The sequence below is a fragment of the Bubalus bubalis genome, chromosome 5 (genome assembly GCF_019923935.1).
Source record: "Bubalus bubalis isolate 160015118507 breed Murrah chromosome 5, NDDB_SH_1, whole genome shotgun sequence".
Lineage (NCBI taxonomy): Eukaryota > Metazoa > Chordata > Mammalia > Artiodactyla > Bovidae > Bubalus > Bubalus bubalis.
In genome coordinates this window covers 79,245,349-79,272,124 of record NC_059161.1, presented here as the reverse complement: position 1 = coordinate 79,272,124, position 26,776 = coordinate 79,245,349, and the positions used below count along the sequence as shown (strand labels likewise).

The 26,776-nt window shown below is 52.8% G+C and overlaps 1 protein-coding gene across 18 annotated transcripts in view; it reads right to left on the bottom strand.

Annotated features, from left to right (window-relative positions):
- Window positions 1–7,040: 7,040 nt before the first annotated feature.
- PLEKHA6 (pleckstrin homology domain containing A6) overlaps window positions 7,041–26,776 on the bottom strand; it is a 141,090-nt gene continuing 121,354 nt past the window's right edge. For 13 of the 18 annotated variants that reach the window (XM_006062300.3, XM_044943308.1, XM_006062303.3 and 10 more), the window contains 14 exons: window positions 26,169–26,249; window positions 25,738–25,887; window positions 24,883–24,978; window positions 23,265–23,376; window positions 21,993–22,132; window positions 20,870–21,019; window positions 19,590–19,719; window positions 19,182–19,288; window positions 18,170–18,346; window positions 16,560–16,727; window positions 16,340–16,473; window positions 15,705–15,850; window positions 11,179–11,302; window positions 7,041–10,566 (listed from right to left, as the gene is read on the bottom strand). In XM_006062300.3, the coding sequence (XP_006062362.2) occupies window positions 11,187–11,302; window positions 15,705–15,850; window positions 16,340–16,473; window positions 16,560–16,727; window positions 18,170–18,346; window positions 19,182–19,288; window positions 19,590–19,719; window positions 20,870–21,019; window positions 21,993–22,132; window positions 23,265–23,376; window positions 24,883–24,978; window positions 25,738–25,887; window positions 26,169–26,249 (1,707 nt within the window). In that variant the 3' untranslated portion in view covers window positions 7,041–10,566; window positions 11,179–11,186. The remainder of the gene's footprint in view (window positions 10,567–11,178; window positions 11,303–15,704; window positions 15,851–16,339; window positions 16,474–16,559; window positions 16,728–18,169; window positions 18,347–19,181; window positions 19,289–19,589; window positions 19,720–20,869; window positions 21,020–21,992; window positions 22,133–23,264; window positions 23,377–24,882; window positions 24,979–25,737; window positions 25,888–26,168; window positions 26,250–26,776) is intronic. The other 5 variants (XM_044943311.1, XM_006062314.3, XM_044943307.1 and 2 more) reach the window with 4 other exon arrangements.

The window sequence follows — 26,776 nt, the reverse complement described above, 5'->3', positions numbered from 1 at the left end:
AGAAAGAAAACCACAATCACGGGAAACTAACCAAATTGATCACATGGACCACAGCCTCGCCTAACTCAATGAAACTATGAGCCATGCTGTGTAGGGCCACCGAAGACAGGCGTGTCATGGTGGAGAGTTCTGACAAAACGTGGTCCACGGGAGAAGGGGATGGCGAACCACTTCAGCTTTCTTGCCTTGAGAACCCCATGAACAGGATGAGATGGTTGGGGGGCATCCCTGACTCAGTGGACATGAGTTTGAGCAGACTTCAGGAAATGGTGAGGGACACGGAAGTCTGGCACGCTGCAGTCCGTGGGGTCGCCAAGAGTCGGACACAACTGAGCGACTGAACAACAATGTTAATAGATTCATCTTGTAAGCAATTGGATCGCTTTGTGCTGGTGCCCATGCTAGACGCCGGGGGCGACAAGCAGCTAACTGAGACCTGTTGCTGACCGTCTGAGAGCGCCAGATTCGGTAGACTCTAGGGCAGAATGTCCCAAGGGCGTTAGACACACAGCTTCGCCCCTTTCCCCCAGTGTTGTCCGGCTCTGGACTGTGAGGCTGAGCTGTGGAAAGACGAATCTAGGCTTGGGGTGGGGCTGGGCAACGAGTCAGGACGCTGGGTTCTAGCCTGCCCACCTGCTGTGTAGATGCAGCTGCATCCCTCCGCCCTCTCTGATCCTGAAAAATGAGAAGCTGGCCAGTTCCTAACCTCTCTCTCAGTGGAGAGCAGTGGCTCTAATCCCATTAGAGCTGGCATCCCCTTTGCAACATGCCCTCTATCCTGCAGTGCAGTTTCATAGATGATATGACCAGTCTACAGCCTTCATTTAAACACCTCACAGGTAATTATAATAAAGAAGAAAATATTACAATAAGACACAATGTCTCCATATGTAACTGTTCAGTTCAGTTCAGTTGCTCAGTGATGTCCAACTCTTTGCGACCCCATGAATCGCAGCACGACAGGACTCCCTGTCCATCATCAACTCCCGGAGTTCACTCAAACTCACATCCATCGAGTCGGTGATGCCATCCAGCCATCTCATCCTCTGTCATCCCCTTCTCCTCCTGCCCCCAGTCCCCCCCCAGCATCAGGGTCTTTTCCAGTGGGTCAACTCTTCGCATGAGGTGGCCAAAGTACTGGAGTTTCAGCTCTAGCATCATTCCTTCCAAAGAACACCCAGGACTGATCTCCTTCAGAATGGACTGGTTGGATCTCCTTGCAGTCCAAGGGACTCTCAAGAGTCTTCTCCAACACCACAGTTCAAAAGCATCAATTCTTCGGTGCTCAGCTTTCTTCACAGTCCAACTCTCACATCCATACACGACCACTGGAAAAACCATAGCCTTGACTAGATGGACCTTTGTTGGCAAAGTAATGTCTCTGCTTTTGAATATGCTACTAGGTTGGCCATAACTTTTCTTCCAAGGACTAAGCGTCTTTTAATTTCATGGCCGCAGTCACCATCTGTTAGACAAGACTTAACAGAAGACATAAAGTAGGCAGATTGCTTGCACCTAATTGTAATAAGTTTGAATTTAAGAGAAATAGAAGATTTGGGCCACCCTTCCAAAAAAAAAAAAAAAACACCAAATAACCCCTCTCTATATACAAAAAAATCAAAGAGCAGTAGGGAGTGAACACTAGAATAAAAACTGTTAGGTAGCTAAAAACAGACCAGAGGTCTTTGCACATATACATATAAAAGAGGGAAATAACCTTCACTGAAGTAGAGCTAACATAGCAAAGCAAGCTAAGGATGACAAAGTGAGAAAATGGAGGGAATACCATGTGAGTGCAAACAGACAGTCTGAGGGACCTCCCTGGAGGTCTGGTGGTTAGGATCTGGCTCTCTCACTGCTGGGGCCCATGTTCCCTGGTCAGGCAACTGAAATCCCGCAAGCCACCCAAAACCACAAACCAAAAACCGGATTTGATGTGTGCTGTTAAAAATAGCTCCCTGTGTTACCACATGGGATGGGGTAGTGGAAACATGTCATAGACACACAGATCTGTGCTTTACTTTTCTTAAGATTTTTTTTAATGTGGACTATTTTTAGTCTTTATTAAATTTGTTACAATATTGCTTCTTCTTTTTTTTTTTTTTTTTAATGTTTTTTGGCATTTTGGTGTGCAGGGGATGTGGGATCTCAGCTCCCCAACCAGGGGTTAAACTCACACCCCCTGCATTGGAAGGTGAAGCCGTAACCACCGGGCCACCAGGGAAGTCCCCACAGATCTGTGTTTTGAAACGCCATCGTGTGTTCAGGCAAACTTCAATCTGGGGAATCTTAAAAGGCCTTGGAGATCATATATTTCCAAAGGGCAATATAGGAAGGATTGGAAAGAGAAGTGGTGATATAAGCTGATTAAAGCAATTGAATGTGCACCCTGAGAAAAACAGCAGGCAATTCCCCCAAACATTTCCATATGCAATTGTTACAACATAGATGTTCATCTTTGGGCTGTAAAAACTTAAAAAATATGAAGGAGGCAATACTGTAATATGAAATAATTTCTAAAAACAGGTATTAAGGAGAGCCAAGGAGATCTTGCATCTCAAGAATCTTTGCTTTAATGATATTTGGTTCTCTCAGAGCTCCTCTGTTAACTGTTTGCAATCAGCCTCTGCTTTTTCAGTAAGACCACTGCATTGGAAGCAAATATACAGCAGTTGCGGTGTTAGAATCTGTTGTGTAGACAATGATTGGAGTAGATTATTCAATAATTTTGAGACAATGTCTGTATTCCATTTAAGTGTCTTCTCCATAATAAGCATCTCTTAACTTACTGACGGAGAAGGCAATGGCACCCCACTCCAGTACTCTTGCCTGGAAAATCCATGGACGGAGGAGCCTGGTGGGCTGCAGTCTATGGGGTCGCTAAGAGTCGGACACAACTGAGTGACTTCACTTTCACTTTTCACTTTCATGCATTGGAGAAAGAAATGGCAACTCACTCCAGTGTTCTGGCCTGGAGAATCCCAGGGATGGGGGAGCCTGGTGGGCTGCCGTCTATGGGGTCGCACAGAGTTGGACAAGACTGCAGCAACTTAGCAGCAGCAGCAACTTACTGAGTTATTCAGAAAACTAATTTTTTAAAAAATTAGAAGCATGCAAAAATTTTTTAGAACTATTATGAATTGTAATATGACTGACTTACACAGGTAGTGGATTTAGTCTATTTGTACATTTTAAAGTTATACAGCAACAGTTAGAACTGGACATGGAACAACAGACTGGTTCCAAATAGGAAAAGGAGTACATCGAGGCTGTATATTGTCACCCTGCTTATTTAACTTATATGCAGAGTACATCATGAGAAACGCTGGGCTGGAAGAAGCCCAAGCTGGAGTCAAGATTGCTGGGAGAAATATAAAAAATCTCAGATATCCAGATGACATCACCCTTATGGCAGAAAAGTGAAGAAGAACTAAAGAGACTCTTGATGAAAGTCAAAGAGGAGAGTGAAAAATTTGGCTTAAAGCTCAACATTCAGAAAACTAAGATCATGGCATCTGGTCCCATCACTTCATGGGAAATAGATGGGGAAACAGTGAAAACAGTATCAGACTTCATTTTGGGGGGCTCCAAAATCACTGCAGATGGTGATTGCAGCCATGAAATTAAAAGACGCTTACTCCTTGGAAGGAAAGTTATGACCAACCTAGATAGCATATTCAAAAGCAGAGACATTACTTTGCCAACAAAGGTCCATCTAGTCAAGGCTATGGTTTTTCCAGTGGTCATGTATGGATGTGAAAGTTGGACTGTGAAGAAAGCTGAGCGCCGAAGAATTGATGCTTTTGAACTGTGGTGTTGGAGAAGACTCTTGAGTGTCCCTTGGACTGCAAGGAGATCCAACCAGTCCATCCTAAAGGAGTCCAGTCCTGGGTGTTCATTGGAAGGACTGATGTTGGAGCTGAAACTCTAATACTTTGGCCACCTCATGTGAAGAGTTGACTCATTGGAAAAGACTCTGATGCTGGGATGGACTGGGGGCAGAAGGAGAAGGGAATGACATAGGATGAGATGGTTGTATGGCATCACTGACTCGATGGACATGAGTTTGGATAAACTCTGGGAGTTAGTGATTGACAAGGAGGCCTGATGTGCTGCGATTCATGGGGTTGCAAAGAGTTGGGCACGACTGAGCGACTGAACTGAACTGAAAGTTATACAGGACAGAAGGCAATTAATTATTCTGGAAAACTCTCCTGTGCATTGGAGCTACTAAATGCCAGTAAAAGTTTTGCCTCCTTCACACTAAGACAACTTAAGACCTGAGAATTTTCAAAATCACCCTTAGGGGGCCATATAATTCCCACTGAAACTGGTAGGTAGAGAGCTCAGGCTATGAAATCAGTGCCCTGGGCTTCACTCAAGCTTCATAAGACCTTTCGATATTCTAGTCACTCTTTTTGTGCCTCAGTTTCTTGGATAATAATCACATAAATGTGAGAATTAGTGAGTAAATGGATGTGAAGTACATAGAGCTGGGTACCTGGCTCATAGTAAATACTTAACAAGCCATTGTTATTACTATTCTCATACAGTTGTAATAATCGTACTCTTATTAATATTACTATTATTAGTCTATTGTCTAGTGCTGCTATATGAAAGACTCTGATTTCAGTTGTGGTTTCAAACTGCTCCCATAAGAGTGAAAGTCGCTCAGTCGTGTCCGAATCTTTGTGACCCCATGGACTACACAGTCCATGGAATTCTCCAGGCCAGAATACTGGAGTGGGTAGCCATTCCTTCTCCAGGGGATCTTCCCAACCCAGGGATCGAACCCAGGTCTCCCGCATTGCAGGCGGATTCTCTACCATCTGAGCTACTGGGAGTAGCAGCTAGGAATACATTCCTCTCAGCCATGGAGCCCACCTGTAAGCTAGGAACTGAACTCTCCTGAAATTGGACCATTTTCATCTGATCCTCAGATGACAGCAGGGTGTACCAGAGTTGGGCCCAAGGGGCTTGTCTGCAGCCCACCATCCTGAAGAGGGGCCCCTTCGGGGGGCAACCTCAGAGAGGAGGACACAGGCCCTGGGACGCCTGTTCTGGTCCGTGGGGAAGGGCTGGGAGAGCGCAGCTGCTCCCAGGGCTGCAGGGATGGAAGCGGCAGGGGGAGGACCCCCGATGGCTGAAGGGTAGGGGCCCTACCGAAGTCCTCCAGTGAAGAACGTGGGGTCAGCCAAGGATCTCCAAGGAGACATTCTCCCTCTCCCTTCATCGTGACCCCAAAGACAGCCAAGGGGCCAACACAGGGTCACTACCGTCTCCTCACATTTGTAAATGAATTTGCATTTTCAAAGTGCTTTCCATCCCTTTTTTTTATTTGACTTTCTCGAGAGCTCCTTATGGATGGTAGTTAATACCCCCATTTCACAGATAAGGAAATTGAGATTCAAGAATTTTAGTGACTTGTCCAAATCTTTATGCAGCTAGCAAGGAGCGGGAGCAGGAATTGAGCACAACGTCTCCTTGGCTGCACCAGTCTCGCGGTGGGGTGAGCCAGTTCTGCACTGGAGGCTTGGGGATGAGTGGGTGTGTGGCATGGCCCCCGTTCCCTGCAGCAGCAGGGTCTGAAGTCTGGCTGCTTGCCTGGCCCCCAGCACACCTGTCATCAAGAAGAAGGACATGGCCATGCAGTTACAGAGTCTGCTCCTTAAAGGGCCTTCTCCGAGCTGCTTTTTCATGTTTGGTTGCTGACTACCAACCTCTTTTGCACCCCTAGCCTGACTTGATGGAAGGACTGATTTGGGCCAGAGAGTGGAGCAGTCGGGGCCTGTGAGCATCCTGCCTAGAGGGAAGCCGGGCCATCACACTCCACGTGCTCTCCAAGCCCCTGGCTCTTGCCTGGACAGAGAAGCAGGTCCGGTGTGTGGGCAACTTCTCCAGTACGCCTCCTCCAGCTCTACAGGCTTCTGCGCGAGCCTGCATCTGGTCCCAGTTCTTGATTCACAAAGGACATTAAGGTTTATAACTCTCTTGGGATGTTACAAAATCCAAAATCCAGTCATTAATACAGGTGCTACTAGCCCTTTAGGGATGAGAAAAGGTGCCCAGAATTCGAAACCAGCCATTAGAACCAAGCTAATCAGGCTTGCCTTCCTATATATCCTCTTTCTTGAACCAGGAATGCCACCTTCTCTCCCCAGAGATCCTGCGGAAGCCCAGCAAAGCCTGCTGCGGTCCTGGGCTCATGGTCACTCTCCACCCGCTTCCCCACAGAATTCACAGGGTTTCTTAATTCTCACTCCTCACAAACAGATTTCAAATTGAGTAGCTCTGCTAAAGTCCTTCACACTGAGTGTCAATAAAGGATAAGCACTGAGTACCTGCCAGGAGATGTGGCCCCAAATCTCTGAAGCTGGATGAAAAGAATTCAGGCAGCCTTTCTGATACCAACCCTCACCCTGACTTCAGTGGAAGGTTCCAGGGCCTAAAGCATGTGATACTTCCATTGTTCAGGTTCTTGGGACAAGTCTTGATCTGGGATCACGTGGATCAAAAAGATGTCAGTGGTGTTGACAGCAAACCATCATCCCCGGTTTGTGGGGAGGTCCCATCCTTCTGAGAATTCTGGGATTCTGCCCGGGAGGGAGGCCAAGGGGGCAGCCCACGGCTTAGGGGGAGCGGGTGGTCCCTTAGGGAAGGCCTGGCCCAGGCCTCCTCGCCCTTTCTGCCAGGCACATAAACTGCCATGGACCCCAAGGCCAGGCACGGCAGACATGGACACGGAGTGCCAGAGACACGCCACTTGCACAAACCATTTATTTCCTGTATTGGGTTTATACAAACTTGCAAGATACAAATGCAGAGTTCACTGAGTGCTTCAGTACCTGTATCTATAAAAAGAATGTTGCTGAGAAGGAAGCAAGCTCTCACCTGTCAGTTGGGATGGCCCCTCCCTGGGGAGGGGCTTGTTGGCTAGAAAGAAGCTAAGGCGCTGCTATGGAGCCCCGACAGATACTGTTTATCTAACCTTAACTCTTCTTCTAAGGTCACTTTTATACTAAATAAAGACACCAAGATCATACATTTCCTTGTATAGTTTATTGTCTAATACTAGCAAATCAAATTGGCCCCAATATGTGCATAAATAGATATATGTATATATACGTATATTTCATATTTTCCTTAGTTTTAAGAGCTGCCAAGTGAGGGGCTGCCTAAAGGGAAGGGAATTACTTCTGTCTTGCTATAGTCAGCCCTGCTCCAAGAGCATCCCTCTCACCAACACAGGTGAGCAAGTACGCACAGCCTTCAACCTCAGAAAATCTCTAAAGTGACAACATCAGTCCTTGATTACAGCCTCCTGGTTATTGTTGAGGGAGGTAATGTGTTAACTGGGAAGGAAGGCCCTAGATTAGTAACCAGGGCTTTCCCCAGGTGGGTTACTTAGCTCTGGGCCCCCAGCCAGGCCCCCTTCATTTCTAGCAAGATGTTTTAGGCTGGGAATAGGGTGCCAGCAAAGGTCAAAGTGGGAGGCCAGGCTTCAAATGCTGGCCAGGAGCTCTGTTCTAGGTTCCAAAACCTTTGATTCCAGATCTGGACAAAAGACTTCCATTCTGCCCAAATCCTTGCAAAGCAAGAGCCCCTTGCCCACTTCAGTAGTCACTAAGCAGTTTGGAAGGCTGAGCTGGCTTAGTTCAGGGCCCCAGCAGCAGGAAAGTCCTGGGCAAGGCTGAGAGGCACCTTGTCCTTTGGACCCTCAGGGCTGACTTCACAGTCTGGATGCCAGACTGGGGTACCATCCCCTTAACAACAGGCCCTAGAAGAAAGGTCACAGAGGGAGGCAGGTGCCGTAGATGTCACTCAGACCAGAGAGGAACCAAGTGAAGAGGAATGTGAGAAGTCCAAGGAACTTGAATGTGTCTGCCCTGAAGGACCAGAGATGTCAAACTGTTTCCACTGGCCGTTGCACCATATCCAGGGTCCATCAAACAAGACGGACATTCTCAGTGCTGTTTGGCATATTCCAGCAGGGTGATAAAGGTGCTGGTCCAGGAGCACCTCTGGGGCGTGTATGCCTGCAAGGGTCTGCTTTTGTGCACACAGCTGTAAACATTTCCTTCAAGAAGGTTCACATTCAATAACCCTAGAAAGTCATCAAAAGTTGACAGTGTAATCAAATCCTTAGACCAGGACTGCAAGAGAATGTCCTGCCCTGGCAAGATCCTCTCCGGCTGAGTTCTGGGGACCAGCCCTTGGCAGACTGGGAATGGGAAGGAGGAGGCTGCTGAGGAGGAGGGAAGGGTGGAGGGCGGGACCTAGAGGCAGCCCCCCAGTCCCTCACATCTTCTGCCAATTCCATTCAGACATTGCACATGTGGAAAATAGATTTGTTTTTATAACAAAAACGTAAAATAGATCTGTCTTAAAATAACTCCTCTCCCCCTCTTTGGATCAAAAGGCATGGGGTATGGCCGCAGTATGCTTGGAATGATGTGGAAAGGAAAGGAGAGAAAACGGGCCTGGGCAGGAGTTTCAGGAAAGGATCAGATGTCCAAACAAATATATATATATATATTACATATACATCTGCAATATGATAATCTTCACAAAACATATATTAAGGCATGTAAAGCAACATAAAGAGCCAGCTTTATGAAAAAGAGGTGAAAAAGAGGTCACAGAGGGGCAGACATTAATCCTTGGTATTTCACATGTATTTCTAAAAATATCACTCAAAAAAAAGACACAAAGAAAGGGAGAAGGCGTGGAAGGACCCCAAAAATCTGCTTTTTATGGATGGACAAGGTGTGGGAGAAGACGGAGAAGGGAGAGAAGGTTACCTGGGAGCTGATCCCACCTGTCAGTCTATGGGGGAGAAAGGACAAGTTTGGGGTGCTTGAGCTGTGCTGAAGATGGGAGATGCAGCCAAGGGTCACATTTATAAAAACCTGCTAGATGTGAGGGTGAGTGAATCCTCCTGTCTGTAAACCCTCAGAAACACGGGAATGTCTTAAGCACCTGTAACAGTGCCTGGTACGTAAAAGGTGCTCAGGAAATATTTGTTGAGTGAATTGTCAGCTTTACTCGCATATGAACCATAACTGCCCCAGCCACGAAGGAGTGGAGAGGAATTGCTAGAAGATGAAGTCATCGTTCTCAGGGTCTCTGAAGGTCAGGTTGAAGTCTCGGGGAAGCAACCCTGGCAAAGAGAAGGTCTAGGGGCCAAGGGTTTTCACTCTAGCTCCTCCGTCCTCTCTGGCTACATTCATCTGAAGGTGGTGGAGCGGAGGGACAACAGGCTTTGCTCCTATCTCTCCACCACTGGTCCCCTGGCTACGCAGGGTGTGAATGAGCCACGCGAGAAGGGAGACCCTCCAACAGCTTCAACCTGTCCCCGTGTGGGACGCCTAGGATTGAGAGGACTCCAGAATCTGGCCTACCAGGCTCAGGCCACATCTGCTCTCCTGGGGCACACGCTCAGCTGGCCCACAGCACATTCCAGGGGGAAGGAGATGAGATGGTGTCACAGAAACATTTAGGGAAGGCCCCGTGGCTGATCACATGCTCCACACCCCGACCACCCCACACCTTCTGGTCTTTCAGCAGGACCAAGACAGGTCCTTGTCTCTGCTCCTGACCCCAGGACGGGGAGGCCGACGTCAGGCCCAGATCCAGAAGAAGCTGTCTCCAGCCCGCGCTCCCCGGGCCCTCAGCGCACAGCTCCGCCTCACAGCAGCGTGCTCCATGGGGGTCCTGGAGCTGGCAGCCCCCGATCCCGGCACCAGGTGGGGAGAGCTGAGCTGACACCTGGCACTGTGCCTGGCACTAACCTGAGGCTCCACCCCGGGGAAACCGACCCCATTCCCTTCTCATCTCTGTCCTTCCCCTCCTCCCCATGCACGAGCCCTGCCACTCCCTTTCCTCCTGCCCTCCCGAGACCTCTCCCCCTCTCTCTGCTACCCCTTCTCAACCTGCCCTCAGACGCTGCACACACTTGCCGCTTCCCACCCACGGCCAGCGCTCCCCTCTGGGAGCCGAGGAGCCTCTCCCATCTCTCGTCAGCTTGTCTTTGGCTCAGGCAGGTGGTCAGTCTCCACTGGACCCCAAAGGAGCACCCAATAAACCGGGATGTGCCAAGACCCTGGGCACCGCTGGACAGCAGGGCGGGGCTGATGGAAGGGGATGACGGCAGGCCCCGCTCTTGGCATCGAGCGACAAGTCCTAACCTAAGAGGGCCCAGGGTGCATTCCCCACCGCATCTTCTCCACCAAGGCATGTTCCCGCAGGGCTGTTACAACCCCAGCCAGGGCCCCAGCGAGGCTCCCTGTGCTGAGGGCAGCGGACAGGATGGCGCTCCTCACCCCGCCACCTGACGCCCAGCCTAGGGTGGCTGTCTGAGTAGTGAGGACCTTGGGCCGGAGCCCCGGGGGTGTGGACACTGCAGTGTCTGTGCTGCTGTTGGGCGACCCCAGCCCCTGGCCTGGATCCCGCAGCATTCCCGCGGGAGCGCAGGGGTAGGGGGGCCAGGGTGGGCCGCAGGGCAGAGGCGGCTTCAGAACGTGGCTCTCTGGAGCTTCGCGGCGTTGGCTTCAGCCAGGGCTTGCACTGGAGGAGAGAGACGCGGGTGAGAAGGCGCTGCACGGGGAGGGCCCTCCAGCCCACCCGCCCAGCAAGTCTCTTCTGCAAAAACCACCCCTCAACCCTGTGAGAGGGGGACAAAGGAACAGAAGTCAGTTCTTGTTCAGCTGCCTGATACTGAGGGGCTGTGTGCTAGGGGGAAGGGACACAGCCTTTGCCTAGAGCTGTCCGGGGCCACTTTAATTTACAGAAGACCTGGGCACCATCTGGGAGAGATAAGATCTGGGAGAAGCAGCTTCTAGGGGCTTCTGAGGCAGGGAACAGATGGCAGGCTTGCAGGCTGACAGGAGGTGCAGGGGTGGGGAGCTGGGGCAGCCCTCTGACAGAGGACAGGAGCGGCCTCTGTCCCGTCTGCTCCTGGAGACGCAAAGCCACTGGCACCGCAGCTTCCGGGAGCAGCCCTGCCAGCCGGCTCCAGCCCAGCACCGCGCGGGATGGACAGACGGAGGGGAAGAGCGGCGAGGCGCGCCGGCGAGGGCAGAAGCAATGGCGGGCAGGATGGAGGGTGCAGGCGGCTGGCGGGGGAGGGCAGGGGTCCCACTCCCGGGGCTGGATGAAATACGGTAGAAAAGTGCTTACGTCAGAGCTCAGACCCGCATGACATGGCTGCTGTCGGCGCCCCGCGGGGGTTCAGACGGTAGGGGGTTGGCTGGTGGAGCCGGGGAGGCAGGGGAGGTGGGAGGGCTTGGGGTGGCACATTGCACTGGAAACAGAAATGAACAGGGCAGTGAATAGGGGCTGCGGGGGTGGGGGGTGGGGAAGCCGGAGGCATGAGGCCGGTGCCCAGAGCAAGCGAGGCCCTCCTCCACGCAGGGAGCAAGGCAGGAGGCAAGCAGAGAGGAGCGCTGAGCTTGGGCATCTGTTCAAGCTGAGCAGAGCTGGTTCCAGGGTCGCCATGGAGGAGAGCACGGGGCCCCAGGGGAGACCTGGTCACATCCAAGCTCTGCTGAGAACCAGGGTGACTGGGGGTGAGGCTGGCCCCTCTGAGTCTAGAGCTCCCCTTCCACCTGTGCAGCAGGGAGATGCTCATACCTCCCCTCGACTGTGGACAGGGTGAGGGGTGGCACCTTCAGAGGCAGTGATATCACTGATGACCATGATTAATAGTGCAGTAAAATCACACTAATCCAAATCACCAGGCCCTCATTCAAAGACTCAAAGTGGAGTGATCCCAGTGTTTATCAGCTCCACAAGGACAGAGGCTCCTGATGGGCTTTAAACCAGTCTAACTTCGACTGGAGGGTTCAAAAGCGATTCCCCGCTGTCACTTGAGATCTCTTTTCATCCATCCAGGAAAGGCCAACTTCAATCCACCTCTAAACAGATCATTTAAGCCCGAAAGTGGTGACATTTGAATTAATGAGATTTTACTCTATTATCATTCTTTTCCATGCTGAGAACAGCAAAGTGAAGGACAAGGAGTCGTAGTGTTAGGAATAAGCTCTGCAAGTCTCTAGACCCCCGTGCTCCCTTGGTGTGGATGTGGGAGCCTCACTCAGGCTCAGAGCAGAACCAGACCTGGGCCAGGGTCACACTGTCTCCCTCCGGAGAGGGACCCTTGCACCGGACTTCCCAGATCCTTGCTCCCACCCTGCCTGGGCCCTCATCACCTTCCCTGGCCTCTGCACAGGAGAAAGGGCCCACGCAGCCCCGCGGCACATCTGTACATGCCCACAAACATACAGAAGGAAGTGATCCAGTCTGCATGGGTCCAGCAACACCACACCTTTCTACTCAGCGCACACAACTCATGTGTGTGTGTGGGCACGACTGAGCCTGTGCCTCGTACACAACCCAACACACTTGTCACTTTTCATACAAATACATCCACAAACACCTCTGAAGCACACATCCATGTGCACACCCGTATCACAGATCCAATGGGTAGTTGTCTGGTAACTTCAATTCCTAAGAGTCAAAAAACCAAAACCTAAGCAAAGAAGATCTTAAGGAAGCCAAATAGATGCTACAATGTGCATGCAATAAAGCTCTTACAATTTATTCACTGAAGAGTTCCTTGGAGTCCAGATACTCTTATTTAAACACAATTATGATAGGTGTTGACTTGCTGGGTTTCTAGCCCATGAGAGATTAGAAACAGGAAAATTAGGAGAGGGAGAGAGAAAGAGGAGTTAAGAGGCCCACTGAGGCACAACTGGAGGCGAGAGCACCTTCTGTGAAAAGGAGACATATTAACTTTAAAGCCTTCACAGTCTGGGAGCATTTAGCAGGGCCACAAATAGATCTGTACGGATTAGAGACCCCAAGGGCATCTCTTCCACAGAGGTCAGCAAAATAAGGACATTTATAATGATACTCTAGTGGTAAAGAACCCCCCTGCCAATACAGGAGATGCTGGTTCGATCCCGGGTTGGGAAGATCCTCTGGAGGAGGGCACGGCAACCCACTCCAGAATTCTTGCCTGGAGAATCCCCATGGACAGAGGAGCCTGGTGGGCTGTAATCCATGGGGGCGCAAAGAGTCAGACACAACTGAAGTGACTTAGCACACGAACATGCATAATGATACTAAATGAGCGAGAACAAGACAACTAATCTTAATTATGTTAAATACAACCTCTAAGAAATTAGAAAAATACTAAACACAGATTATGAACATGTCCATCAAAATAAGTTCACATATGCAGCACATAGGCATTGTACAATGTGCTACTTCAGCTGTGTGTTCACAAGGACTACCACACCTGCACGTATAAATAATCAGTCACACGTATTCACGTTCATGAGGCTGTGCTCTCTCCATCCTGCACACGTCGGTGTGTTTTCACAAAAGTTCCATACACACACTGTGCACAACATATACACAAATAGCCTCGATCATCCATCACACTGCAAAGAAAGCCCATCACATGTAAATGTGTGCATTTTTAAGCACCACCTCCACCTACATATTGTACACTCACAGCAACAGTTTCCCAAACACCACCTGTACTGATAAATAATGGGTCTCTGCACAACACCCATGGGCATTTTGCACACACAGACACACTCCTATATGTGCAAACATTCCCTCCACGCATGCCTCACACACGTGAATATACACACACGCATGTGTGCCTACACCCATTACCCAGCACAGACACCGCAACGACACCACGCCACGTGGACAAACCTACATCGCCCCATCCTCCATGTGCTGCGCGCCAGGACACTGACAACGGCTACAAGCTCGCCGCCCGCCTCAGCACCCGGGCCACACGCTGCACTCGGGGCCTATCTGCACCCCCTGCCCGCTGCACCAGCCCACGGGCACCCTCTCCCACACAGCGTCTGCCGTGCCCGGCAGAGCTCTGGGAACGTGAGCCACAGGTCGGGGCGCTGGGGACAGGGTAAGTCTGAGGTCTGGCCGGGCCACAGCCATGTTTTAAATAGTTGGGGTTTTGGCAAAAGCAGGGTGACCATTTGCTTTCTGCACACAGACTCTGGAATGTAAGCCCATGTGTATCAAGGGAGAATCTGAGAAGCCAGGGTGAGCTTTGTTTTCACAACGCCTTAGGTAGGGGAGCTGTAGCAGGGAAAGCCAGGGGCTGGGGAGGGGCAGAGAAGTTTTAATAGCGCCGTCTGTTCTAACTCTTGAAACAGGAAGTTGCCTTTTGCCCAGAGCATGTGGAATTTGATCTTTGGAAGGTATGGGTTCATTTTGTAGCTAAACTACAGGGCGGTTGACAGAAGCTTCCTTGTAGCCAAACTGGTTCTGCTGCCTTTTGGCTGCAGGATGGGGCTCTCTGAAGCCTATCACTTCTCTTGCTCTCCTCTCCTGCCAACTGAAAGCTTGTTTCTGAAAGATCTCCAAGGACTTCCCCTGGCCACCCATTCTAAAGTCCATTTATACCCCAACTGCTAGTAGCTTCTTCCTTAAAGCTTACTTAGATCCCTTTTTGAAAGGCTGTATCTCAAAACGCTTTGGTTTCTGAAAATATCCATATTTAAAATAGCTAGAAAAACCACAAAAGGCTCTTGCTTCTACTTTAGCTGCTGCTATTTCAACTAATATGACCCCCAGCACTGGGACTACCGCTCCTACAGCAGGGGAGCATTTACTGAGCAGTTACCGAGCGCCAGGCACGGTGCTAGCTGCTTAGCACCCCTTGTTTCCATCCTCACACCACTAGACAGGTATCTTGATTTAAACTTTACAGATACAGAAAACAGCCAGGACTGAAACCCTGTGCCACTAACATGAAAAGCCTTTCCTTCCTCTGTGTGTCTAGCCACGATCCTAATCTGACACTCACCCAGGGCATTAGAACTGTGGCCAGCACGACTAAAGTTATCACAAGCCTGGCATCCATCTAGGGCATTTGTCTTGACTGGCCTTTGGAGCCTTCCCCCTCTCCATCTGAAGCACCTTTCATGTTGAGGAAGAGGGAATATTCTGTCTCCCAGGCTTCGTGACTTGACCACTTCCTGCACCACAAAGCCTCCCATTCACAGAGTCTCTTCCATTCTTCCCAGTTACATTCTCCTCTTTTCCAGGGTGCTTCCCTTCAGACGGAAGAGAAGTTAATTCTACTGGCTACACCCCGTAGTGTCCACTAAGACCCCCTAGCCTTTGTGTCAGTGTGAAGTCAGCTCCTTACACTCATCTTTTCTTAGCAGGAAAGTGGGTTTGGGTCAATAGCCAAGGTGGTGACTCTATTGGCCACTTGTACCATCTTCCCTTTTCATTCCTGCTATTTGCCTGCAGCACGAATGGGAAGTTGGAGAATGCCCTGGAACACTGGCCCTCACTCCGCCACACTCTGGCACACACTTGTATATCTCCCCATCAGGCTCAGTCATCACCCCTTCTCTGGGCCTTTCCTGGACCTGCGCAGGTACAGCGGCTTCCTGCGCTCCCCACACAGCCTCTGGCCATTCCGCCAACCAGCAGCGAGGCGGGTCATCGTGACTCGGAGCTCCCAGATGTCAGCGACTCTGGTCCCTTTGCACCCTGTGAGCCTAGCACAGTCTCCCTGGTGCTCAACAAGCGCTCATCCTGACCTCAAGGAACACCTCCCTGCTCTATGCTCGCCCCTGCCACACTGCCTCCCCTACTCCTGGGCAGCCGGTCTCCCTGGCAGAGCGAGGCCCAGCCCCTCTCACCAGACAGCATGCGGCCTCTGCGGGAGGCCTCGGTCGCCAGGGCACAGGAGATTTCAATCCGCTTCTCCTGCTCCTGCAGCTGGCTCTCTGAGTCCTGGGGCACGTCCACAAAGTCCCCCTCGCCGACGGGCACCACGTTCTGCATACTGAAGAGGCACAGACACACAGACATGGAGGGGGCAGGATGGTCCAGCTGGCTTGGGGGACCTGCGGGCTGAGGGTGGTGGGGGTCCGGGGGCCTGTGAGTGTGCAAGCCTGTCCCCTGGGGTGAGTAGGACCCTGGCAAAATGCATGTCAGGACCCCTGCCTGCAACATTTCAGAACGAACTAGAAGGTTTAAGAGAACACTCAGGGCAGCCTTGATGGGGAAAAGAAGTCAGCAGAGGCCAACTCATCCGTTTGTCTCGATGAGAGCACATGCATGCGCCCAGGAGGTCTTTGCGGCACCGAGGGCTGCGTCACCGACCCGGCCACGTGTCTCGGCCCAGTCTGCCGCCTCAAACCACTTCTTCCACGGTGGGAGGCTTGGGAGAACCAACCACATGTCCGGGCACTGGATTCAGGAGCACTAGTGCCCTCGATGTCCTGGGTGCCAGGGTGGGCGGAGTAGGTAGAGGTCACCCGAGGCCTGTTACCTGGACTTGGCAATGAGCGTCTTGATCCTCTCCACCTTCTTCTGCTTCTCCTTCAGCTCCTCTGGGCTTAGGGGCATGTCGGGCTCCAGGTCAATGTACCGCTCAGGGATGAGGACTTTGTCCGGGGTGGAGAGCTGTGGAGAAACGCGGTCACCACCTCCACCCCCTTCTACAGTCCCCCCACCCCCACCCTGTGCTGCTCTTGCAGGACGCTGCTCACCTCCTTGTTGATATCCACGTCATAATGCTGGGGCTCCAGCTCCATCTTGCGGAGCCGGGCGATCTCCTCCCGCGGAGTCTCGTAGGCCTGCCCGCCGGGCTCCTCGGCTCGCAGCGCCGCCTCCAGGTTGGAGATGTCTACCTCGTGGATGCTGCGGTGGCGGCGCACCTGGGGGGCGGCAGAGTCAGGACCACGCGGGGCCTCTGTCCCGCTGCCTCCAGGCAGCCCCAACCACGCCGGGGTCCTCACCGGCCCTGCCCAGCACGCCTGACCTGGCAACCACCCCACTGCACCCACCGCGCCCACTGCAAAGCTACCCTCCTTCCGTGGTGCTTGTCCAAAGCCTGCTCACCTACAAGGGTGCAGAGGAAACACCTCATCACTGTCTCCTGTCAGTGCTTGTCTCTCTCCACCCGCCTCACCTGTGTTCACATCCTGTGCCATATATTTTAAGTAACGGAATCAGTGTGTCTTACATGGATCTCTAGCCTTATCACATGAAAAAAAGGGCAGGATTTATGGGTCATAATTTTTCTGTATTTCTGAAATTTAGTGGAAAGAGAAGTTAGCCCCATAGTTTGGGCTATTCTTAGCTCTGCACTTAGGAGCTGTGTGGCCCAGAGCTCCTTAATTTCTCATGACTTTTTCCCCGGTCTCTAAAATGGGGACAAAAGCCCATCTAGTCAAAGCTATGGTTTCTCCAGTGGTCATGTATGGATGTGAGAGTGGGACCATAAATAAAGCTGAAAGCAAAGAATTGATGCTTTCTAATTGTGGTGCTGAAGACTCTTGAGAATCCCTCGGACTGCAAGGAGATCCAATCAGTCAATCCTAAAGTAAATCAACCCTGAATATTCATTGGAAGGACTGATGCTGAAGCTCCGATACTTTGGCCACCTCATTTGAAGAGCCAACTCAATGGAAAGGATCTTGATGCTGGGAAAGATTATAGGCAAAAGAAGGGGGTGACAGAGGATGAGACAGTTAATTAGCATCAGCATCTCGATGGACATACATTTGAGCAAGCTCCAGGAGATAGTGAAGGATGGGGAAGGCTGGTGTGCTGCAGTCCATGGGGTCATAAAGAGTCTGAAGCGACTTAGTGACTGAACCACAACAACAGGGGGGGTAACACTTCCTAGTCCAGTATCCTTGAAACGACTAAACGAGATGAAAGGGCTGGGACCTGTATTGCAGCATGCGCTGGTGCGCTGTGATGATGACCTTCAGCCGCCCCCAGCCCAATGTTAAGCGCACAGGAAATGCTCAAGAAACATGGACACATGATGGCTACTTCTAGGCTGTGGATTCTGTACTATTCTCTACTCAATGAATTTTGTATAATTCACTTCAACTAAAACAATCAAGGCATTTCTTTTTGTGAGTTATTTTTCTTAAAACACAAAAGAGGCAAACACTTGTTGCAGTATGTCTTCTGCCCAGCGTGGAAGAAGCTTCCCCAGGTTTCCCAGTTGCCTGGCTTGGGTCCTGGCCCCTCCCTGCTGAAACCTCCTCCTCCCCCAGGCCCCTCCGGCTGAGGTTGACCATGCCTGGTGGTGGGCAGTGCTGGCAGATGCCAGGCCATGTCTGTGGGGCCGGGAGGACGTTACCACTTTATAGGCAGGCCGGGCACCGAGGTCGGGGGCCGGGCTGGGTGGGAGCTGCAGACTCCTCCGCTTGTCCCTCGCGGAGCCGCTCTGGCGCCGCCGCATGCGGTCCATCTGCTCCTCCACGCTCATTTTGGCCTTGCCCTCGCAGGGAAACACAGCACTCTTGGGGCGCTCCTGCTGCGGGGGGAGGACAGGGCTCAGACTGGTGCCCTGCCCTGCCCTCCGACTTTTTACCTGCCAGTATCCCTTAGAATTTCCCTTCTCTGGGAAGCCTGCCGGTAATGAGTTACATCGTGAACCCCAAAGGGTACATCTAAGTCCTAACGGCTGTATCTGTGCATGTGACCTTATTTGGAAATGGAGTTTTTGCAGGTGTAATTAAGCTACGGAGCCCAAGATTCGATCATTTTCAACTGTGGTGTGTTCTAAATTGAATAATGGGTGCCTTTATAAGCAACAGGAAAAAGAAGACATATAGAGTAGGTGACGTGAAGGTGGGGCAGAGACTGGGGTGGCATGTCTACAAGCCAAACAATGTGTCTACAAGCCAAATGTTGCCAGCAACAACCGGAAGGCAGGAGGGAAGCACGGAATGGGTGTTTCCTCAGCCTGCACATACAGCCCACCTTTGGACACCTTGATTCTGAACGCTGGCCTCTCTAATGGTGAGGGAATAACTTGTTTTCAGTCACCACATTCGTGGCATTTTGCTAACTTCCTAGGAAACTAACACAGTGCCTCTGGCCAGCACATGTATCTTTGACCATTGACTTTTGTGTTTGTTTCATCGGTGGCACATTATAACAATTTTGTTCAATATGCTGTCTTGATTATGCACAGTTTCCTCGTCTCACGGCGTGTTTCCTCTAAGCACTCCCCCACTTCCCTTCTGTCTTGTTTTACTTTCCTCCTCTAGCTCCGGGCTTCCTGAACTGTGACAGGCGGCCACACAGAGGCTGACTCCCAGACCAGCTCCGGCCGCCAAGCTCGGGGCCTGCGGGCGTGCACTCACCCGGGAGGAGAGGCCATTGGTGAGCCCGTTGGCACTCCTCCTCACCACCCTCGATGGGGTCACTTCTTCATCGGTGGGTGACTTGGTCCGTGGGGGTACAATGCCCACTGCAGGGAGACAGAGTGGCCAGTGGGTCCCACAAAGAGGGACACAGGGCTGCCCGCTCCTCAGAGGGGCTCGGCCCCGCCCCTTCTCAGAGGGGCTCGGCCCCGCCCACTCCTCAGAGGGGCTTGGCCCCGCCCCTTCTCAGGAGGCTCGGCTCCGCCCCTTCTCAGAGGGGCTCAGTCCCACCGCTGCAGAGGTGGAGGCCCAGGTGGGGAAGCGCTTTCTTGGGTGTGAGCGAGCACCTCTCTGGGCTCCCTTCTGGTGCGAAGCCTTGCTTCTAGGGGACAGCGGGGCAGAGGGTACCTTTGTTGAGAGCCGCCTGCTTCTCTGCCTCAACCTCTTGCCTGGTGGACACAAGGCCGATGTCTCTAGAGGTGTCCAGGGGGGATGTCTGCTGGGGGTCTCTCTTGCTTTGCTCGTAGCTTGCCTTGGGCTAGGGAGAAAGGATGAGAAGATGGATGGATGGACGGTGCTACAGTAACCTCGGAGAACTTGGCCCTGGTGGTGATGCTTTGTTTTGCAATGGTTGGAGTGCCAACCTTTGAAAGAGACATGGAGCAGGGAGACTGTGCACTCACTGGCAAGTGGGCAAGGATGCACTTGAGCCTCCCACCCATGCCAATGTGGGGCCCTCTTGTGGAATGAGGGCTCAGGGTCTCCAAGAGGCCCCCAGTTAAGGCTCATCAGAGAAATTCCTTCATGGCAAACATGAAATGTACAGACTTGCTGTGAGCCAGAGGAGGAAGGACTGGAAGAGGGGGCCACAAAGCCAAAGATCTCTGAGGATTCTATCGGGTTTTCCAACAAGAAAACCAGATGAGTTTTGTTGGAAGGAAAAGGGCATTGGGGTTGTGGACTCCCAGAACCGCGTGACTAGACCAGAGGTCAGAAACTAGCTCTGGCCCAACTGGAGAGCTTGGGTGAGTCCTACCACCTGTTTTTGTCTGTAAAACTGAGGTAATGATGCCTGTCCTGCCCACCTCACCGGGCAGACCCTCAAGGGTTGTGCATATTACCAGTAAATGGCTGAGCCTGTTTTACGACTCTTTCTACTCAGCACGCAACCTCTTCCAAGCCTAACTGCACATTTCTCCTGAACCTTGGCTAGCGATTCAGGTGAGAGAAGGAGCCAGAACAGGGGAGAAAGTGTGTGTATCCTTACATTCTGGGGGCTGATGAGGCCCAGAGACACAGGCAAGGGGAGAGGGAGAGCGTGGGGGGACGGGGGCTGAGGTGGACCAAGGCAGGAAGAGACCTGAACGGCGCTGGTGGGGATGGGGCGTCGCGGGGTCTCCGTTGTCGGTCATGCTGGCAGGGAGCGGGGTCCCAACCCACCACCCACAGCCATGGGCTGCCATGGGGCAGGGCAGCAACGCAGTTTTCCATTGTCCACAGGAAGCAAAAGGGGAAAGAGGGCCGGTACGAGGGCCTCAGCCATCCCTTTGCTCATCCCAGAGTCTGACTAGACAGAGGCCAGGAACGCTGAGCTGTGGGAAAGTCAACCCTGGAACAGGGTCAGTGACTTGGTCTCCTGCGGGCCGTTCCCTCCATCCCTGCCCTCGGGGCCCGAGGGCGCTGGGTACCTGACCCCTGGCTGTCTCACCACCGAGGTGCCAGGAAGGGGAGTTGGGGTGCGGCCAGAAGCGGCTCTCGCTAGGGAGTGGAGGCACAGTGGGAGGAGACTCCAGGGGGACGTAGGCTTTGGGGAGGGGGGGCCGCGGCGGGCCGGGCTCCTGAGGCAGAGAGAAGCCAGAGCGTTAGGAGGAACAAGAGCAGCCGCTGTGAGAGCAGAAGAAGAGAACGTTAGCAGAGGCAGACGCGACACTGCAGGAGCCTGGGCGGGCCGGACCGCCATATTCCCACCTGAGCTGGGGCGGGCCGGGACCCCCTCACTCCCACCCAAGCCTGGGTGGGGCAGGACCACCACACTCCCACCCAAGCCAGGGCGGGCCCAGGACCACCTCACTCCCACCCGAGCCAGGGTGGACTCCGTCTGCAGCGTAAGCCCTGCCTGCCCGTGACGCCCTCCTGTACTGAGGCCCCAGCATGTTCTTCAGAGCTCTCTCCTCATCACCACCCCCATCACTCTGGGCACATCCTCCCTTCTACCTCTGTTCTGCCATCTCTCCTGACTAATGCCTTCCACCTGTCCTTCTACCTGCCCCAATGCTTCATGGCCCAGCTTAGATTCCACCTTCTCTTTGGAACATTGGCGCTTCTGCAGTCTGAACCGTGTGGCTCAATACTGAGACACACGCCACCACGTTCCAGAGGAGGGCTGTTCATTGTGAACGGGGTAAAGCCCCGCAGGCATCTTTCTTGAGAGGGCCTCATACCATCCCTTGCCCAGTCTCAGAAAAGACTTGCTGATTTACTGACTCAGAAAATGCTTCCCACACTGACTCTCAGCTCTCCTGTCCCTGAAACAATCCCAGATTTAAATTTCTATTAAGTGTTTGGTATCTTTGCTAACCATCATGGAGCTCAGGAAGACTGCCCTAAACGGCAACTAAAAATGATAGCTAGAGATAAGAACAGGCAAAGGAGAAATCTGGAGTGAAGTTCACAAACTGGGTGTGAGAATGACCATCTTAGTGAGAAAGACAGAGCACTAGGGGCCTCTGGGGAGGAGATGAGCACAGAATTTGTACAAATGAGGACTGGGTCTTCCCTCCCCTGCCCACCTTACCCACGACCTCAGCTTACCTCACTGAAGCCAGGCTTGGTGGGGGACCCCTGAGAGCCAGACACCAGGGAGAAGGGGCTCAGTGGGCTGGTGAGGCTGGCGGAGCTCAGAGGGCTGGCGGGGCTGTTGGAGCTGTAGGTGCCCGAGGGGCCAAGTCCTCCTTGGGGAAGCAGAAGAGGAGAGAGGTGAGGACAGGGGCAGGGCTGTGGCCTGGAGTGTGGCCGGGCTCTGTGGTGGGAAGGCAGGGGGTGGTTTAGGGCGTCAGGGCCACCTGGCCTGCTGAAGGGACTGGGGCTGGGTCACAGGCTGGCTGTCGAGAGGCAAGCTGGGCAGGAAAAGATAATGGATGGAAATAACACCACTGCCTCCAAGGGTCACAGAAAGCCAGACCAAAGGCCCTGGGCTGAAGGAAGCAAGACACTAAGCTAGTGGTCTCAGATCACCGGTTAGCCCATGGCTCCAAAATCACTGCAGATGGTGACTGCAGCCATAAAATTAAAAGGCACTTACTCCTTGGAAGGAAAGTTATGACCCACCTAGACAGCATATTAAAAAGCAGAGACATTACTTTGTCAAAGGTCTGTCTAGTCAAGGCTATGGTTCTTCCAGTGGTCATGTATGGATGTGAGAGTTGGTCTATAAAGAAAGCTGAGCTCAGAAGAACTGATGCTTTTGAACTGTGGTGTTGGGGAAGACTCTTGGGAGTCCCTTGGACTGTAGGAGATCCAACCAGTCCATCCTAAAGGAGATCAATCCTGGGTGTTCATTAGAAAGACTGATGTTGAAGCTGAAGCTCCAGTACTTTGGCCATCTGATGCGAAGAGCTGACTCATTTGAAAAGACCCTGATGCTGGGAAAGATTGAAGGCAGGAAGAGAAGGGGACAACAGAGGATGAGATGGTTGGATGGCATCACCAACTCAGTAGACATGAGTTTGGGTAAACTCTGGGAGTTGGTGACAGACAGGGAGGCCTGGCGTGTTGCAGTTCATGGGGTTGCAAAGAGTCAGGCACAACTGAGTGACTGAACTGAACTGAGGGACAGGAAAGCGCTGTGCTCTTTGTTTGACCTGTTCCAGGGAGGAATCAAGAGATCAAGGCAACAGCCTCTTTGGTGTATCTGGTCTGTTCTGGGTGGGGGATGTTTCTGGAGCCCTGAGAAGGCCCAGGCTGGCTCTGAGCATGGTGTGAGGGCGTGCAGAGGTACAAGTTGGCAGCTGTGGGATGGAGACCAGAGACACGCTTTTTCTGCTGAGGCCAGGAGCCCAGGAGGCTGCTGGAGAGAGCACCCACCTCTGTGCTTGGCTGTGTCTGTGCCCCGGGACGGGTTATTCTTCCTCAGCCCCTCCATTACATCCTGGATCCTCCAGATCTCCTTCTGGATTTGCCGGTTGAGCACCTCATTCTGAAACGGCCAGAAAGCAGGTCAAAGGAAGTTGCTACCAAGGAGCGTCCTGGCGGGAGCATTCCCACGCTCACGTTCGCACACACGTCCCTCCAGCACACGCCTTCTTCACGGGCAGCCTCTGTCTCTTCAGCTTCCAGAACTGCGGGAGAAGAGGGCTCTGCCATCGCAGCAAAGAGCCCTCTTCAGTAAACGTGTGACCTCAAAACCAAGAGCGAGGACCTGTCCCTCTGATCCCGCCCCACCCAGGGGCGCTCAGGATGGTCTTGGAGTGACCGCCCCTTTAGGTGGACACTTGGTGGTGGCCTGTTTTCCCGGGGCGAGAGCTTCAGCTTTACTGTCTTGTTTCACAGCCAAATAGCCCTTCTGTAATGCCCGCATCCAACTTCTGCCTAATTGCCATGAATTCTCCTCAGTTACAGTGTCCACTCCTTGAAAATCAATAGCTCCCTTGATTTGGCATTCCCTGTGCCCCCCAACCCCTACCAGGGGCTGCGCTGAGTGCTTTGCACACATGGACTCACTGCGCTGCATAGCACCTCTCTGCGGCAAGGACAGCAGTTGTCCCCACTTCAGAGGTGGAGAGGCTCACGCCCAAGACCGTCTGTCAGTAAGCAGTGCGGCCACCATCTGAATCTGGGTCAACTTGTCTCAAGAGCCGGCGCCTTGACCATGATGCTCTCCCATCTCCCAAAATGTGCATGTCGAACTGAGGCCTTGCCCACAGGACATGGTGGCGCATGGGGCCTCCGGCCCTCACCTCACCCACCTAGACAGCTGCAAGGTTGGGTGGTAAGCTTTGTTACCAGGAAGAAAAAAGGGGAAAGCAGGGTGTTAACTGCCTCAGGGAGACAGGGCTTACAAAGCGAGCCAAAGGAGTGGAGCCTAGGGAGAGAGAAGACAGAGGGAGGAAAAGAAAATGCCCCCAGTGTCCATCCTCCTGCCTCCAAGCAGGCGTTCCTGACCCATCCCAGAAAGGAAGACCTCTTTCCCGTCTAAAAACTCGCCATTGTTTACATCTGCATGTCTGTTAAAGTCTCCCATGCTTCAACTTCTCTTTGTCCCCCAAGATTTGACAGAACTAAAGAATGTTCCCACATTATCTTCACCCTGAAACTAAGAGTCCGTTTTAAGATGCCCTGAACTCCAATACTTTGGCCACCTGATGCGAAGAACTGACTCATTTGAAAAGACCCCGATGCTGGGAAAGATTGAGGGCAGGAGGAGAAGGGGACAACAGAGGATGAGATAGTTGGATGGCATCACTGACTCGATGGACATAAGTTTAGTAAACTCCAAGAGTTGGAGATGGACTGGGAGGCCTAGTGTGCTGTAGTCCATGGGGTCGCAAAGAGTCGGACATTCCTGAGTAACTGAACTGAACTGAACCTTGTCTTTCATTCCAGGACAACCTCCTGGTTTTAAGTCTCTGAACTCTCTAAAGCATGAAAGGAAGATACTATGGACCAAAGGACAGGGGCCCTGCCTGCCCGGAAGCCCCTTCACCTGGAGGTCCAAGCTGAGCTGCTCCCAGAGCTCGTCGTGCAGGGCAGAGACCTCTGCCTCCAGGCTCTCATACTCCATGGTGCTGTTCGCCAGGGCCTGCAAGGGGAGGGCTCACTGAGAAGCCGCAAGTGCCAAACCGCCCCTCCTCGTCCTGCCTCGGGCCGGGGCACCTGGGGTCTGGCAGGTCGGGGAGGAGGACACGGAGGGATGGAAGAAGGCACAGGGCTGAGACAGTCTGATGACAGGCAAACCCTGGCCTTAGAGGAGGTGCAACTGCTTAGCCTATCGTACGCCCAAATAGGAAGAAAACAGGATCTTCTCCAGACAGGCTGAAAGGGGCTGATCTCACTCCTATGCCCCTTGTGCTCTCCCCAGCGTGGGTGACAGAGACTAAAGGAGAGCCAGAGGAGTCCACCCTCTGGAGGCTAGACACCTTCCTCCCTTTGGGCTTCAATTTTCCCGGGCTTTTGCTGCTGCTGTCTGCGTTGGAGGGCCCGCCCGGTGCCTACTAGGAAGTAGCCAGGGTGGCATGTTGCCAATGTCCTGGTTCTCCAGAGAGGGGAGAGAAGGGGTGCGCAGCAAAGCTGTTAAAGCAGCCGAGGAAGTAAGTGGCCCTCAACTTCACTTTGTCGTGAACAAATCCTGGCACAGATGTGGCTCGTGGGAAAGAAGCCAAGCTCCCTGGTGGAGACTCGATGGGATGAGGAAGCTTGCTGCCATTTTGCAAGGCAGCATTAAGGGCTTTGTTTATGCCCCTCCCAGACAGCTTGCTCTTACCCTCGGGGAGAGCAGGGACTAGGGGGGCCCAGGCTGGGAGGGGTGGCTCTCCTGCGCAGGGTAGGAGCACAGGATTACCGTGGTTGCCTGAGACAGCTCCACCCGGGTGTTGACGAGCTGGTTCTGCAGCGACTCCTTTTTGTGCAGCAGTTTCTCTGGGTAGGCGGGCTGGCTTCCAAACATCTCCAGTTCCTGGTGGGTCCCCATCAAGGCACTTTCCAGACTCTCCTGAAGAAAGGCAGGGGAATGCTATGAGGAGCCCTGTTAACTCCTCACTGGGGCTTTCAGCAGCAAGGGCTGGAGCCACAGGGGTTCAGCCAGGCAGCTTAGCGGAGGTTCCCTCACACTGGCCAAGATCCCCAGAGGAGCTTCAGTAGGGCTGAGTAAGGGCAGGACAGAGGTTTGGGGAGGGACAAAGCTTCACCAGCTGAATTAGGATGGAGGAGCCACCTACCCCTTCTCTGGGCCAGCCCCCGTGTGCCTGCGAAGGACAACCCCACGGCTCTCACCTTCTCAGCTCGCAGCTGCTGCACCAGCCGCTCCTGCTCCCGCACCGCCTTGTTCTGCTCACACAACTTGCCCAGCAGCTTCTAGGGTCCCCAAGAGGGAAGGGAGGGAGAGAGAAGGAAGTCAAGGGCATGGCCTGACGGGGAACTGGGAACTGGATGAGCAGGACTGGGCCTCTGGATACCACCTCCTTTCCCCTGCCCAGGAAGTCTGGACCTTCACCCTAACCTTGGAGGCTCCTGGGAACAGGAAGTTGTCTTCACCTTGGGGCACTCCCCAGAGACCCGTTGGGGGAGGAGATGGACTTATTCTCTGAGGAAGCGAGTCAGCTTGAGCAGGGAGAGGGCTGAGAGCTAAATGTTGAGTTCCTGCTCGCCCCTCCTCTTGGGGGTGCCAGTTCACAGGGGCTGAGGCGATAACACGGCCTCACCTCCCAGGCCTCCAGGTATGTATGCATCGGAGGGGTACACCGGTTTCCGAACAAGTCTTAGTAAAACCAGTGAACAACGTACACTGGTCCCGAGGCCCATGGGACCCTGACCTCCCCTCCTCCTTCCAGAGCCTCAGGACGGCTGACGCTGGGGTCCCTCTGAGGTCTGGTCCTGGCCTG